Here is a 17,541-nt window from a genome sequence, read left to right on the forward strand (position 1 = left end):
GTATTTTATTAGTAAGTATGTAATAAACAGAATAAAACATGCCTTTTTCCTCATCATACCCAGTATCAACCCTCGACCAATATCAGCCCGAAGGCCTGAGTGCTGATATTGAATCTCGGGTTGATACTGGGTGTGATATGGAAAAATGCATGTATCATTCTCTATGTTGTACATATCAGTATCTACGCGTATTTAAGTCTCTGTCCGGCTTGCTTTTCTGACATCTTTTTAGCATATGGAAAGCTAAATACATATACAGTAGGCCTCTAATATGATAACGCAGAAATCATTGTCAAATATTTATTTAGATACAGCTCTAATTCAAAATCTTATGGAAGGCGTCTATCTATCTATTTCTGTTTACTTAACATACTACTTTTGTAATAAAAACTAGAAAAGCTTAATTTCGAGCTTAAAACCTCTTAACAAAGGGGGAAATATGGACAAAAGAAAAATTGATACGGAGACCACTAAAACAACAAGCATTGAGACCGTGTGTTCCGGAAGGGTAAGCGTCTTCTGATTCATCGACGATACCCGCCATACAAATCCGGGTCAGATCCAAGTATAGACACGTTTAAGGTAGGTATTCACCATTGTGAATTGACAATGTCATGAGTTGGAAAGCATGGACACTGGTTATCGTGTAAATGCCATCGACTTGCCGCTAATTTGAGTGAAGTAAAACAAGGGAAGTAACCAAACGTTTTCCAAGAAATTGTGATATGATGTACTAATAGCGTATTCGTATTACATGCCTCTTTTTTGGAATCGTACGTCGGCAAAATAACTAGATATGTTAGTGGAAAGTTGATGTCACATCCGGGCAATTAACACGTCAAAATTCGGTGTTATATCGACATAATTCATTAATTATTTTGATTTAATGTGAGAAAACGTCAACATCTTCTCAGTTTATATAGAAATATTTTAAAAATTGTGTTGACATGCATAACTCGGAAGTCATAAGTCAGTTCCAGAAATATACCACCATAATCCTTATATCGAGCCTCAAATTAAACGTCATCCACCGGGAGAGGGGAGGTCACTCTCGTTCCCTGTAACAGTACGAGTCGATACTTTCAGTGATGTCGAAAGGCTAATTAACATTATGTAATACACTGAAGGGTGTTTGATTTATGTGTTTAATTATACTTGGGTATATGTATGTGCCTGCCCAGGTAGATGTATACGCCAGGTAGTTATTACGCTATCGTTGGTCTTCTGAAGAGTTATAACGACAACACTACATATACGACACCTGAGCGGGTCATCTAATGTTTGACTTCTCTAAAAGTCACGTAATATTAGTCACCTTTCTTTTTGTTACTGAGACTAGATTCCAATATGTAGCTCCTCATTTAGGGCGGAACTCCGACATACGACGCAACCGATCGCAAAAGAACCATTACTGATATTCGTTTTTTGTTTCATACTTTCATATTAAGCATGTGTATTTGAGGCCTGGTGAGGACCTTCTCACAACTTCACGCACGCTACTGTGCCAGGAGTAGCATGTACATATGGTGGATGTGGTATGATAATTGGTTGTGGGGTCGGAATATCTTAATAGGTTTATATAATAGTTAATAGAATAACCTGAAAGTTAACATTGCTAAGTCAATGATTTCCGGAGATGAGAATCTCACATGGGTGTGGTCCGTAGACAAGGAATTCTCTCATATCCGGTCATGTAAGATTACGCTGGCCATGTACATTGCAGGTAGCCATGCTTGCTGAATCTATCTTCCACATGGGCTAATCACATCGCACAGAAGTACAAAAACTAAGGGGAGCAACTCTCAATGTCAACAACTTACGTCCGGCTCTGTATCTTTAATTTCATTCATATTAACTAATTACATGATCAGTCATGAATTAAAACTTTGACAACAGAAACATAATTTGTTTTTTATTTTCAATTAAAAACTATATTTCTCTGCGCACTAAATGAGATGTACAGTAAGTAGCGTTGATGTTCAAAGATGGCGCTTAGAAAATGCCATATGGAAAATAAAAAAGTTGAATAACAACTAAACCATAAAGTTATCATGGAAATGTGTTGTTTTTATGCGTGCAACGACGTTGCGGTTTGAGAGTATGGATTGCGGTTTGAGGGTATGGATAATTCATTTCTACTGCTATTTTTGTTTTTAAACCACGGAGAAAGTATTTAAAAACCTCGAAGATGGCGACCGTCTGTGAGCATTGAGGGGTGAAATATTTGCTTTTTTATAGGTAGATATGAGAGAAAAATACCCTTTCATATGTAAAGGTAGGTGGCTAGAGAATTCCTCCCTTGGAGATCATAATTGGGGTTAAAACCTCGGCACAGCCTCGGGTATTAACCCAATTTATGATCCCCTCGGGAGGAATTCTCTATCCACCTCCGGTACATATGAAAGAGTCTTATAATCTCAACCAGAGGGTAAGAGTTTGGCTTTGCCGTGTGCTGGACAGCCAAACTGTTACCCGAGAGTTGAGATTTCCCTGTCAACGGACTATACCATGTTTGATTTATTTTCCCTCCCATACTCGAAATAAGCATGCCAGTGTCAATACTCCGTGACCTTCATATGCTTGTATTCCATGACACGTATGACTACAATCATGAGTATTCTACAGGAGTGATGAACCCTGAACATAAAATCGGAAATCCATTTAAAGCTCAACGTTAACAGTATTATTATTTAATAATCCAACCACGGTAATATATCAGTTAATATGTCTTAAAATAAGTACAAAATCAATGAAAATTGTACAGTCAAAACAACGGAACTATTTCAAACGCCGACGTCATAACGTCATAGCGCGTGTAGGCTGTCACCTCGGGACAGACAGGTTTATCTTTTCAAAAGGGCCCCTAACACAAACAAGTTGTGTTGAATATAAACTCCAACAACTCAATGACGTTGTCAATAGGAAGGTTTGTTCCCTTCTTCACGGTTCTATCTACGTTTAACCCATCCCTTATGAGCTTTGCAGCCTCGTCCACTGGTGTATTTGTAAAGAGAGAAACTACGTCATGAGAGTTAAAAATGTCGTCTACTGCAACAATTATGTCAGCTAGGTCCAGTATTAGAGTGCAAATTGGTGAAACGATTTCTGACAGCTGACTTTACTGGTTCGGCATACTGTGGTTTAGCCAGTTGTTTTCAGCGGTTTAGACTCGAGACAACGGTCATTTCATTCTTTGCTCAACAAAGGAAACAGACGTTTTCGAAAGCTCGCAAAATAAGTTTTCAATTCCTGTTTGTATTCAAAGCATTAAAAAACTGATTAATTCTATTCCGCGTTCCTTATTGAACTTTTTATTTACCTCATTTTTAATTATTAGTGCTTTACTTATCTCAATAATTATTTCAATAAATATTTCCATGCGTTTTATGGCGAAATAAACCATTCTTTAATAGGCCCTTCTCCATGTAAATACCCACTGGTTCTTGTCAACAGCGACACGATAAACTTCAACACAGGTGCAACTTAACTAAATATCAACAGCATCAATACAACAAAGGTTACTTCAACTAATAAAACAAATATAACCAAAATGTAAACTGCAAAACTAATCCCTTTCTTATCATATCTATTTTTAAAAAATAAAATAAAAATCATAACAATTTTTTTTTATTTGTAGTGCATGTGGTCGCCCGGAAGGAAAAAGCCCTATTTTTCATTTTGTGTCAAAATTTCATGAAAATTGTATACGCTGCTATGGGTTGGTACACCAACGAAAACAATTGAAAAAATATTATTTTTTTAACACACTACTATCTGGTATATTATAATTTGAACATAACAAATATAATACTATATAGAGGCTTTGAACCACCAGAGACATCACTTCTGTATAAATGTTACATAAGTACATCAATACGTAGCTATAAAATGCACACAATAGCATAACAATAACACATGCATAATTTCATAGCTACAACATTCACACTTACATAACTTTAACATAAACACAAATAAATAACAATTACCTGTACACAATTACATATTATTTATGATTACATAACTAAAAAATATACATACAATAACATTATAATAACAAAAAACATACCTTTAACATATTGTAACATAATAACATTTACACAACTACATAACTATAACACTTACATAACTACATAACTATTACCTATACACAATTACATCAATATAATTTATGATTACATAACTATATACACATCACTATATAATACACAAAATGACATAACTATAATAAAAATTACCTACTTTTAACATATTATTACATAATTATATTATATACCCAATTAAATTACTATAAACTGTACACAATTACATACATATAACCTGTACACAATCACATAAATATAACCTGTACACAATTACATAAATATAACCTGTACACAATCACATAAATATAACCTGTACACAATTACATTACTATAATATATACACAGAGTTTGTATTAGCCGAGTTAGGGATACGTGTACAGATTGATGTATGAGTAGATAACAATAGACAATCATATTTTATCTATAAACCTGCCAAACATGATTAACTATTGTCTTACTTGAATTTTACAAAACGGACAGATATATCTGGCGACGGATGTTGATTGCTTTAAGTGTTTAACATCAAATTTAATCATTTTTCTTCCTATCAATTAACTGATATATATATTTCATTGATTAAATATATCTGTGAGTTTATCTTGGAAAAATTTCGTCCTCTTCAACAATTATGTTACAGATGCAGTATTACAGAGATAATTGGCGAAATGATTTTTGACAGCTGACTGTACTGATTCGGCACAATGTGACTAAGTGAATTGTTAGCGGTTTTGAGTCGAGATACTGGTCATTTAACTCTTTGCTTTACAAAGGAAACAGACGTTTTCGAAATCTCGCAAAATATGTTTTCAATTCCTGTTTTTGTTCAAAACAAACCAAGCATTTATTATTCAAACCAAACTGATGAATCTTATTCCAAGTTCCTAATTGTTTTTTTTTTAATTTACTACTTTGTTTTTAAATACTGATCCTTCACCATTTTATCTCAATAATTATTTCCATGCCTTTTATGGGGATATAAATCATTTTTCAATAGACCCTTCTCCATTTAAATACCGACTTGTCCATCTTCTGGCCAACAGCGCCAAGATAAGCAAAGGTAAAACAAGCATTTTATTTAATTAGTTGTTATCTGGGTTGAAGCTGCAAACGTCCACACAGTTGCAACATAACTAAATGTCAACAGAATGAATACCATAAAGGTTACTAGAACTAATAAAACAAATAAAACCAAAATGTAAACTGCAAAACTTAGCCTTTTCTTGTAATATATGTACATTTTTTTTTAAATGATAAAAATCATAACAAAATTGAATTATTTTGATTTGTAGGGCATGTTGTAGCCCGGAAGAAAATAACCATATTTTTATTTTGTGTCAAAATTTCATAAAAATTATGCATATCTTGTAGACGCTGTTACTAGCAATCTACTGGATTGGAGTACAAAAAAATCATTAGATTTTTTTTTTAATATAATACTATCTGGTATATTATAGTTTTAATATGACAAATATTTAACATATGTATAACATATAGATAACTACACCTATATATTTATTACCTATACACAATTACATAAATATAAAATACACACCATTACATAACTATAACACATGCATTACTACATAACTATTACCTATACACAATTACATCAATATAATTTATGATTACATAACTATATACACAATTACATCACTATAGAAGACACGCAATTAAATAACCATAACAAAAAATAATACCTTTAACATTTAATTACATTCTATAAGACATACACAGTTCCATAACTATAACATATACACAATTACATAACTGTAATATACGCATATTTAGATTACTACAATATATACATAATTATATGTATAGTACAGTGAACTACATTTCGTACACATATATATGTACGTGTATATTGGCTATCGCTGATGGTGATTAGCGGGTGGTCATCGTCTGATTGTGTCACCCCACTAGAAACCTCACCATCACAGTGTGTTCGTGCATCTTTGAGCATTCGTTCCTGGTATACACAAATATGCTGAAAACATCAGCTGTAAATATCCTAGGCTTGATATTAGGACTGTCGACAGGTAAGTAATGTCGGCTCGTTAGCGTTTTGAAAGGGATATGATTTATCAATTTATTAATAGTCATATAATATAAGCTCAAATCATTTTATCTCTGCAACAAAGGGCATTTTCTATAGATAGTGTGTTATACTGCTAGGTAGCATTCAATACATATTAAACAACAATAGATGAGTTTGTTTTAGCCGAGTTAGGGATACGTGTACATATTGTTGTATGAGTAGATAACAATAGACAATCATATTTTATCTATAAACCTGCCAAATATGATTACCTATTGTCTTACATGAATTTTACAAAACGGACAGATATGTCTGGCGACGGATGTTGATTGCTTTAAGTGTTTAACTTCAAATTTAATCATTTTCCCCCTATCAATTAACTGATATATATATTTCATTGATTAAATATGTCTGTGATTTTATCTTGGATGGTTGGTAGCTCCACGAGCTCCATGTCTATACGCCATCAAGACCTACCACCATGACAGGTCATTGTATATGACATTATATAGCATTACAAATAAATGTGACGAAATTTACAATAACATTTTGAAATATGTAATATTAACCGTGTCCAGTACAGGGTAATCTACAACACGACCTCAGAGATTGTCATGCCTCCTTGCCGCGGAACAGGTACGTGAAGTCGTACGGCGACGTCTGTTTGTACTTCATCACGAGTAAACATAACTGGAATGATGCCAGCTCCAACTGCCACCATTATAGAGGTCGTCTGGTTCAGATTGAGAATCAAAACAAACAAAACTTCGTCTACAGCACACTAAAGGCCCTGCACTGGGGGGACATCCGGGTGTGGATAGGGGCAACTGATCACGCACGTGAAGGCACATGGAGGTGGACCGACGGTACAGTAATCATTTAAGCGTGTTTCTGAGATAAGTTTGCAAAGACCTTTTGACTCCAGAACTGTATAACATGCTGGCAAAATGCCATGTTGTGCATTTCAAAGTCAGTGGCGTAACAATACATTTGACACCATTTATATTGTGGTGTCATTGAACTGACATTGACATGCACATATCTGATAAGATATTGGATGAGAGTGTATGCAGAACGTAGGATAAAGTTTTTGATTTATGTATGTCCAACAGTAAATACGCAATATTACTCTTTTGTGCTTACTGGTTTCGTGTGTGAACTTTTACTGTTTGATGGATTGCATTCATTAAAAGTGTTTTTCTTGCAATTACCTATATTTTAGCTCCATGTGCCGAGTTCTAACGAAAATACGATTTTTTAAATTTAGTCCAAGTTCCCTGTACTTCAATATAATTCAATTCAAAGATTCGTACACATATATATGCCACTGTATATGTTGACTTTTCACTGGGAGTTGTTTTCCTTTTTTGAATTAGAAACACGAGGAAGTCGTATTACTTTACGCCCTTTGTCAATATTGGTCATTTTAGGCCAAAATAAGCAAGGACTGATATTTTGAAATGGCATGATAATTTGTAGACAGATTCTCGGGAAAGTTGGTAAATCAATTGCAGAAAACACTAGAGATTCAACTGTAGTTTTTTGTATCAACTGTAACCCTCAATTTTGTACTGGATTTAACTTAACCACAATTGTGCCAGATCATTTCCGATTTTCCTAAGATTAATTATATTTCGTTTAATTCATCTACGTACAATTTCATAAAAGTGGGGTTTTTTGGTGTGTTTTTTTCCTGATAAATGAAAACTATAGTCATGCCGGATGAAATGTTTCTATGCATAGTTAAGGTTTTGGCAGTGGAACATGGATACTTAAGTGGGAAAGACTGAAATACATGTAATGCATACATAACATATAACATATCTCCTATTGAAATACTCTAGTGTGTTAGTGAAACCAGTGTATGTTGTTGTTTTAATTGTGTCATTGATGTCCTGTATCTGATACAGGTACAAAACTGTCCTACGCTCACTGGCATCCAGGTGAGGGACCGACCCACAGCGGCTTCCTCTTTAATGCTGGCTACGAGGATTGTGCCATTATGAAATTGGATGACGGTGGGAGATGGCACGACTTTGACTGTGGAGGTATTGTGTTTCTCGAAACATCCGTCTGTGAAGTCAGTAAGTACCATGCATAATAGAGCTTGATTACAGTGTAGGATTATGCTATCCAATACTCTGTTTGTGAATTCAGAACATTGTACAGACCTGTACAATTGTGGGGTATTCTGTTTCTGACAACATCCGTCTCAGAGTTCAGTAACTACTCTTTACAGATCAAGACCATTGTGGGGGTATTCTGTCTCTCCAGACATCAGTCTGTGAGTTTCAGTAACTACCCTTTATATATCTGACCTTTTTGGGGATATTCTGTTTCTCCAAATATCAGTCTGTGAGTTTCAGTAACTACGCTTTATGTATCTAGACCATTGTGGGGATATTCTGTTTCTCCAAACATCCGTCTGTGAGTTCAGTAACAATCCTTTATGTATCTAAACCATTGTGGGGATATTCTGTTTCTCCAAACATCCGTCTGTGATTTCAGTAACTACCCTTTATATATCTAGACCTTTTTGGGGATATTCTGTTTCTCCAAACATCCGTCTGTGATTTCAGTTACTATCCTTTATGTATCTAAACCATTGTGGGGATACTCTGTTTCTCCAAACATCCGTCTGTGAGTTCAGTAACTATCCTTTATGTATCTAAACCATTGTGGGGATATTCTGTTTCTCCAAACATCCGTCTGTGAGTGCTGTAACTACCCTGTATGTATCTAAACCATTGTGGGATATTCTGTTTCTCCAAACATCCGTCTGTGAGTTCAGTAACAATCCTTTATGTATCTAAACCATTGTGGGGATATTCTGTTTCTCCAAACATCCGTCTGTGATTTCAGTAACTACCCTTTATATATCTAGACCTTTTTGGAGATATTCTGTTTCTCCAAACATCCGTCTGTGAGTTCAGTAACTATCCTTTATGTATCTAAACCATTGTGGGGTATTCTGTTTCTCCAAACATCCGTCTGTGAGTTCAGTTACTATCCTTTATGCATTAAGGCTATTGTGGGGTATTCTGTTTCTCCAAACACCCGTCTGTGAGTTCAGTAACTATCCTTTATATATCTAAACCATTGTGGGGTATTCTGTTTCTCCAAACATCCGTCTGTGAGTTCAGTTACTATCCTTTATGCATTTAGGCTATTGTGGTGTATTCGGTCTTTTGTCAAACTCAGTCGGTACTTTTAATACAGATTTTTATTCTTTAACATTATCAATACCAAAAAATGTTTGTATCTAAGTCTTTGTTCCATCATTTTAACATCAGTATAATAAATATCGTGTCCCCCAAAATATTACAGAAATGGGCTCCGTACGTCCTTGCTCACTTAGACAATTTGTTAGTCAATTTGTAGGTAACTATAGTGCTACATGGATAGTACTTGCTACAAAAAGTAGCTGGGGTTGATCTAATATACGCATGTTTCGGATGCTGAATTTGACCTACATTAACTGTTTCAATGACTTAATTAAGAAGAATTGTTTTAATTCATGTGTTCCTAAAAGTACAATTGCTTTGTCCATATGTCAATATCTAACGACATAGATTATACTTTCACAAAAAAAATTAATAATATCTATGTTGTAAACTAATATGTTTGTGATCATTTTGGAACACTGAAAGTAGAAATCTTGTTTGCACTAACGCTTGATGTTGTCGGTTTGAATGAAACCGAAGCATGTCGTACTATTAACATTGGTACGCTACAGCCTTTACTCTGCATCTTATTCTGACTTCCGTCTGCGGAAAGGGTGATATAGACGACAGCATCTTCGTGTTTATGTAGGGTTTATGTTTCCAGATTTTCAAATAAATTGTGACATAAATGGTCATAATCCGAAAGCACACATGGTCTATTTTGGTATTTTATGTCCTTGTAAATGACCACCAATTATCGTACGAGATGAACTACCTTACTTCTGCCTCTCCGTCGCTTACTTAAACGTATTTATATTACAGAGAAGGTGCATCATCCTGTAACAACAACAACAACAACAACAACCACAACAACAACCACGCCGACCACAACAACAACCACGCCGACCACAACAACAACCACGCCGACCACAACAACAACCACGCCGACCACAACAACAACTACGCCCACCACAACAACAACCACGCCGACCACAACTACTAAGCCAATAACAACTAAAAGTACATCGACAACAACCTTTTAAAATTATATTTAACCTTGCTTTATATCATATGATGATATCCTTCAAAAGCAGTATTCCCTATTATTATCACCGCCTTGCATTTCATTTTTCTTCATTACGTCCATTCTTATTTATAACAACGTCGCATGTCATATTAATATTTGATGAAGAATCTCCTAGAAGAGATGATAGTACTAAAGACTCGTTGTTAAGAATTTTTCTTTATATAATATATANTGCTATCAGAGAATAGGCAGAGAATAACCGCCTGGCAGTAACGCTGTTTGACGCTGTTCTTTAAATTCTTCGTTTGCGCCTTATATCATTTCCTTATTCTATTCAGACGAAACACAATAAACCACCTGTTTACTTTTCTTTAGAACCCTGTTCATCATTCCATCCGGTCGCTTCCCTCGTAAAATACTACAGAGGCTCCTGTCTCCGGTTTGTTACACACAACAAGTCTTGGAATGACGCTAACGCTGAGTGTGTTAGCCAGGGAGGGTCGTTACTACAGATACACGGTCAGCACGAACAGGACTTCGTCTACCAGAGCCTGAGGTCCCTACATTGGAGTGACTCGGGAGCGTGGATAGGGGCAACAGACCGTGGAAGTGAGGGACACTGGAAATGGAGTGACGGTAACTATATCCTGACACAACGGTTGTCTTACCTTTTAAACTCATAATACTTACAAATAAAAAAAAAACACCTGAAGATTGCTTATAATTAATATATTCTGTTTTATCATTGTTAACGTGGTTAGTTATGAGACACAAACCTTTGTTTTTATTATTTGTAAGCAGTCGTTATTAAAGGATGTGCTGCCTCACTCGTTCTTATTTTTTCTTAGTTTTATTGAAATTCTTTATAGTCCGCCTACTTCACATGCATATTTGTCATTTATTTGTCCAGTTTTAAAGACAATTATGTTTTGTCAAAAGAAGTCTTTAATATAGTCCGTTTTGGTCACATTTTACAATAAATTCTTAACACAAGCTGAAACTTTATGTTCCAAATAAGTAACTTTTTCCATATCTTATTTTCTAGAAATACTTTAATAAATTAATGTTATGATAAAGTTATCCACTGCCTGTACACAATATAACATAATAAGTAGAGGAGGCCCATAGATCGATTAGTAGTAGAAAGTTGTCTGGATTCATTCTATTTTATAAAAGTACAGTCTAAGATTCGATAATGTTTCTGTGTGACTCTGCTTGGATGTTGATGATATTGTTAGGATAATATTTCAAAGTTACATTTCAAAGTTATATTTATTTTGCATTAGCTAAATGTCGACGAGATAATTGGTTTGCTCTAAGATATGAGTCCGCTTAGATATATACGCTTATTTTCGTTATTCTCGACTTCCCAACGGAAGGATGTTTTACTGCATAAGGTCTGTCACGTTATGACTGGTGTGTGATGAAGTAATAATTACACTATTTTTCAATTAAGTTTGTTACAGTTGATCAGAATTAACAATATATAGTTCAGAAAAGTATTGAGTTTATTTATTTCAGACAGACAGAACTTCGAGATCCATCGCAAGATTTCTTTACAATTAAAACGAAAACACTTTTTTTGGAGTGGCTACAACAATCGTGCAGAAACAATTCTCTAAAGTACAGTAATACGTCAGAAATATGATTATTCAGAGGAAATATGCTTGAAATAAAGCTTAAGAATTTTCTCTGACTTGAATGCAAAATGTACGAGCTAATAAATGCTGTTTCAGGCTCTCCTGTTAAGTATGGCCACTGGAAGCCCGGAGAGGGTCCGTCTCACAACGCCACGAACGCGAACTGTGCCATGATTAACGTAGATGATGGGATGTGGTATGACTACGATTGTGAAGCCGTTACCTATAACCAGGCTTACATATGTCAATACAACCAGTGATTAGTGTAGAAATGGGACATAGTTATCTCCCTTTGTAGGTGTATGTATATATAGACAGTTTTAACTGCTGTTTTATATCAAATTTCAGTAAGCACGACTGAATTAAACATTGTATAAAATAGATAAATAAATTTGTGTTCAAATACCTACGGAGAGGTAATCATGTGTGTGCGTTACCAGACTTGAATTCAGGGATTAGTCTGTATTGTGTTTCATTGAATAATATAAGGAACTCTCTGAACGATTTATCGCAATTACGTTTTTATTCTTTTTTGTTTAGTTTATCGATTCTCAAAGATAGTGAAATATGGAGTTAATCATCGTCATACAGAACAAATGTACTGGATTTTGGTGTATCTTGGAAGACATACGAGATAGAAAAGAAGCATAACTAGGTTTTGGGTTAGATTGCCTAGGTAGAAGTACGAGATAGAGAAATGAAAGAAATTGTTTCCCATGTCGTAGGTACGAGACACATTGGGAATGAAAACTTATTAACGGAAGCACACTTCGCCCATTTAATAAGTCTGGACGCATACCCAACGTTTCAAAATGTTGGCATTCTCCAACGTATAAAAAGATACTTAAAACTAAAGCTTTCATATATACCTGTTTGTGTAATATAGGAGCAAATGAATAGGTAGTGTTAAAACTTCTGCTTAAGTGATAAGATCAAGTTGAATATATTTTCTTCTAACGTTTTCCCATATAATTATTCCGAACATTTTGATAATGAAGTGAGCAGGAAATACAAATGGCTATGAACTGAGTACCAAAATGACTGCTCGAAAGTGGCCTCTTAATAGTGTTGATATATTGTTTACTGCTTCAAAAGGATGAGAAAATGTTGATATCTTGGAAAAGACAATTTTTTTATATGGTGTCCTTTCAAACATACTAAAACCTATCTTCATACTAATGATAAAGTATCTGTTCCTACCTCGACCTACACTGAGAGATATTCCACACAGTTGTCAATGTTAACACATCGGTGACATACACCTTATCACCTTGTGTAAGCAACCGTCCCTTTTCCGACCTGTATACAGGGGGAAGAGTGGTTACTATAGCAATGAACATGCTCCAGCAGCTTTGCCTTAGATAGCTTTGTTCAAGACTAGATTACAATATGTAAATGGGGAGAGGGGGTGGGGGACGCTTACTGTTCTGGAGTGCCTTGTTGTACCTTCAGTTGATGATTTATTTCCCTATTTATAATTGTGTTCCTTTGGTTTTTATTGTCTCGCCGCGACGAAGTGGAAGCGAGACATAGGTGTTGTTTTTCCGGCGACGGCGGCATCAACATTAAGTTTTTGTGTTTAAGTTAGTTTCTCTGAAAGTATAAGTGCCACAACAACCAAACTTGGACCATAGATGCATCGTAGGTAGCACATCTCAACCCATGCATGATGAAGCATAGTTATCGTGGTTCATTGACTTTGTCAGCATCTCCCTCAACATTAAGGTTTTGCGTTTAAGTTTGACTGTCAGAGTCTAAGTTAGTTTCTCTAAAAGATGAAGAGCTACACCAACCAAACTTGGACCATTCATGTATCTTGGGTAGTTCATCCCAACCTATGCATCAAATGCTGGATGCGGCCTACCTTTCATGGTCCATTGACTTTGTCAGCATCTCCATCAACATTAAGGTTTTGCGTTTATGTTGGTTTCTCTTAAAGTATAAATGCTACACCAACCAAACTTGGACCATAGATGCAACATTAAATGCTGGATGCGGCCTTTCATGGTCCATTGACTTTGTCAGCATCTCCATCAACATTAAGTTTTTGCATTTAACTTAGTTTCTATGATATGTGTATTGATTGTCAAAGCGGGGCATAGGTAAGACATATCAATCCGAATGGCTTGTTTATTTTCGTCTAGACTCTACTCGTGTTTTCCATGTGCTGTGACCCTGTGATACAGTTTCTGTTTTATTTAAAACTAATTGCGAACGAGTATATGTCGATAAAACATCTTGTCTGATAAATCCATCTATAGACAGAGATACTTGTACCGGGAGAAAGATATTGTGCCCCTGTCATAGAGGATATCCTTTACGATGACGATATATTGAAGAAAAATAAGGGAATGCGTTTTCTGTAATATATATAAACTATTATGAACTTGTGTGTATATTTTACACCAAACAAAATTTCTCAGAGGTAAGATAAACTGACGAAGGAAATGCGTTTGAGCAACGTTTGAATTAGTTATGAAAAGACTATAAGATTGAAATCCTTTTTAAATTAGAGTTTATTCTAATATAACGTTTTGATATGAATGCTGTTTATCAATCTTGATCATGAAGACACTTAACTGACAGCGATAAACCATGGGTAGGTTATTTATCTCGATCTGAACAGTCAATGTACACGGCAATGGCTATCTAAGTAGACCATGATTACTACCGTGTTTACATATGCCGTATTGTAGGTGATAACTAACATGGTCATACTGGTAAAAGCAATAATAGATCAATGAGATGTTAATCAGTAAAGCATGTCAATGTTTTTTTCATAAAAAAGGGAATCTTCAATAAGTTGTACATGTACGCCGGTATGACTATCAGAACAAGGTACAACAACAGCCTATCAGAACAAAGTACAACAACAGCCTATCAGAACAAACTACAACAACAGCCTATCAGAACCAAGTACAACAACAGCCTATCAGAACAAAAAACAACAGCCTATCAGAACAAAGAACAACAGCCTATCAGAACAAAGTACAACAACAGCCTATCAGAACAAAGTACAACAGCCTATCAGAACAAAGCACAACAACAGCCTATCAGAACAAAGAACAACAGCCTATCAGAACAAAGAACAACAGCCTATCAGAACAAAGTACAACAACAGCCTATCAGAACAAAGTACAACAGCCTATCAGAACAAAGAACAACAACAGCCTATCAGAACAAAGCACAACAACAGCCTATCAGAACAAAGAACAACAGCCTATCAAAACAAAGTAAAACAACAGCCTATCAGAACAAAGTAAAACAACAGCAGATCAGAAACAAAGAAGAACAACAGCCTATCAGAACAAAGTACAACAACAGCCTATCAGAACAAAGTACAACAGCCTATCAGAACAAAGAACAACAACAGCCTATCAGAACAAAGCACAACAACAGCCTATCAGAACAAAGAACAACAGCCTATCAAAACAAAGTAAAACAACAGCCTATCAGAACAAAGTAAAACAACAGCAGATCAGAAACAAAGAAGAACAACAGCCTATCAGAACAAAGTACAACAACAGCCTATCAGAACAAAGTACAACAGCCTATCAGAACAAAGAACAACAACAGCCTATCAGAACAAAGCACAACAACAGCCTATCAGAACAAAGAACAACAGCCTATCAAAACAAAGTAAAACAACAGCCTATCAGAACAAAGTAAAACAACAGCAGATCAGAAACAAAGAACAACAACAGCCTATCAGAACAAAGTACAACAACAGCCTATCAGAACAAAGAACAACAGCCTATCAGAACAAAGAACAACAGCCTATCAGAACAAAGTACAACAACAGCCTATCAGAACAAAGTACAACAGCCTATCAGAACAAAGCACAACAACAGCCTATCAGAACAAAGAACAACAGCCTATCAAAACAAAGTAAAACAACAGCCTATCAGAACAAAGTAAAACAACAGCAGATCAGAAACAAAGAACAACAACAGCCTATCAGAAGCAGTGGAGAGGCAAGGTACATGTACATTACAGGTAATGAAACCGTCAATACTACTACACAAGAGACCGCATAAAAGTATTCTGGGGTGTTTTTTTTGTAAGAATCCACTTCCGTGCTCTGACACATTTACCCTAACATGTGCAGACTACACAGCCATCATGTCCGATTTCGGACGTAAAGCTATACCCGGTACTCACAACTTCACACATTACGAGACCGAGTCAGCACCAAGTGAGAGGCCGTCAGTTCTGTTTGACAAACACGGAGGTGCCTACACACAGGCTTAGTGTGTTAGAAACTGACTGCAAACTCAGTGGTTCAAACGACTGAAGGCTACAGAATAAAACAGAGCGTGCTGAATGGAATGATCTACTTAACAAACTATTACAGTCAGTATACACCAGGAAAAAACACTTACCTTGTCATCCGCATAACTGAAATCAGTACCGCCGGAATCCAACAGCTGTTTGAAGGAACTCCTCCTTTCAGTCTACACTTTCTGATGGCGCACCAGATATCGTTCTAAAAAAGACAGCACTAAAGATTATTCCATATTTCATCAGGACCTTCTAGCTGTGAACAGAAAAGGAAAAAGTGTCGGATGACTGAAAGAAAGTCAAGAGGTCTCTATCCAATTGAGAAAAACATGTCAACTTTAGACTAATCTCGCTTACGTCAACAGCATGCAACGTCATGGAGCATCATTGGCAGTAGGGTTATCAAGCACAGGGACAAGAACCAAGTCAGAAGGGAGCATTCATGTGATACCAAATTTCATACGATATTGGATAGCAAACCGACATATTCTTGTTCCCAAAAAATTCCCCGTATCAGATTATTAAACAAATTGTACTATTGAGTGAGAGGTACTATCATGCAGTGGACTACGGACCTCTTATCCATACAGACGCAATCCGTAGTGATAGATAGTCAAACCTTCAGTCCACATTAGCCTTGGAATGATCCGTACGAAATTTAGTCAATACCTTTTGCTGTTCCGAACAAGTAGTCTTGGACGGAATGCTGAAAACGGGGACCAGAAGGTTGAAAGAATAATTTCAAAGGGTGTTACGTCACGATTGTTCACCTCTAGCACGATTTCTCACCAGGTTTGGGTTAAGAATATTTTGTCCATTGCCACGTAATACATTGAAGTCGATTTGGGATGGTTGCCATAATTGATTATGTATACACTACGTGAACTGTTTTGATGTGTACCATTGAAACTCAAGTTACAAAGGAAGACAATATCAGGGACCGTGCCCTGTGTTGGTCTCTGACTCAGTAACTGTAGTATGTTAATCAGAAGTGTTAAGTCTAATTCTCAGCGTTAAACTTACGGTTTACTATAAAAAGAGACTTAAGGTAAAAAGGACTATAAATTAAAACATATAACATGTATTACCACTGTCACTATCAAGAAATATTTCTTAATGATCCCAGTTTTTACCCAATCGGGAACCGTCGGCACTTTCCCTAAGTCGTTTTTGGAAAGTGCCGACGGTTCCCGATTGCTCCCAAAGTGCCGACGGTTTCCGATTGCTCCCAAAGTGCCGCCGGTTTCCAATTGCTCCCAAAGTGCCGACGGTTTCCGATTAGTATCGTCATACACTACGCCATCACTAG

General features: G+C 35.9%; 1 protein-coding gene across 1 annotated transcript; it reads left to right on the forward strand.

The window, feature by feature from the left end:
- The first annotated feature begins 5,988 nt into the window (after positions 1–5,988).
- On the forward strand, positions 5,989–12,457 carry LOC110458860 (C-type mannose receptor 2-like). Its single transcript, XM_021510816.1, has 6 exons — positions 5,989–6,121; positions 6,699–6,986; positions 8,031–8,204; positions 10,107–10,304; positions 10,687–10,947; positions 12,048–12,457. Exons 1-6 carry the CDS (start codon positions 6,067–6,069, stop codon positions 12,209–12,211), a joined length of 1,140 nt encoding a protein of 379 aa, XP_021366491.1. The 5' UTR covers positions 5,989–6,066; the 3' UTR covers positions 12,212–12,457.
- The last annotated feature ends 5,084 nt before the right edge of the window (positions 12,458–17,541 follow it).

This window comes from Mizuhopecten yessoensis, unplaced genomic scaffold, assembly GCF_002113885.1.
Source record: "Mizuhopecten yessoensis strain PY_sf001 unplaced genomic scaffold, ASM211388v2 scaffold9847, whole genome shotgun sequence".
Lineage (NCBI taxonomy): Eukaryota > Metazoa > Mollusca > Bivalvia > Pectinida > Pectinidae > Mizuhopecten > Mizuhopecten yessoensis.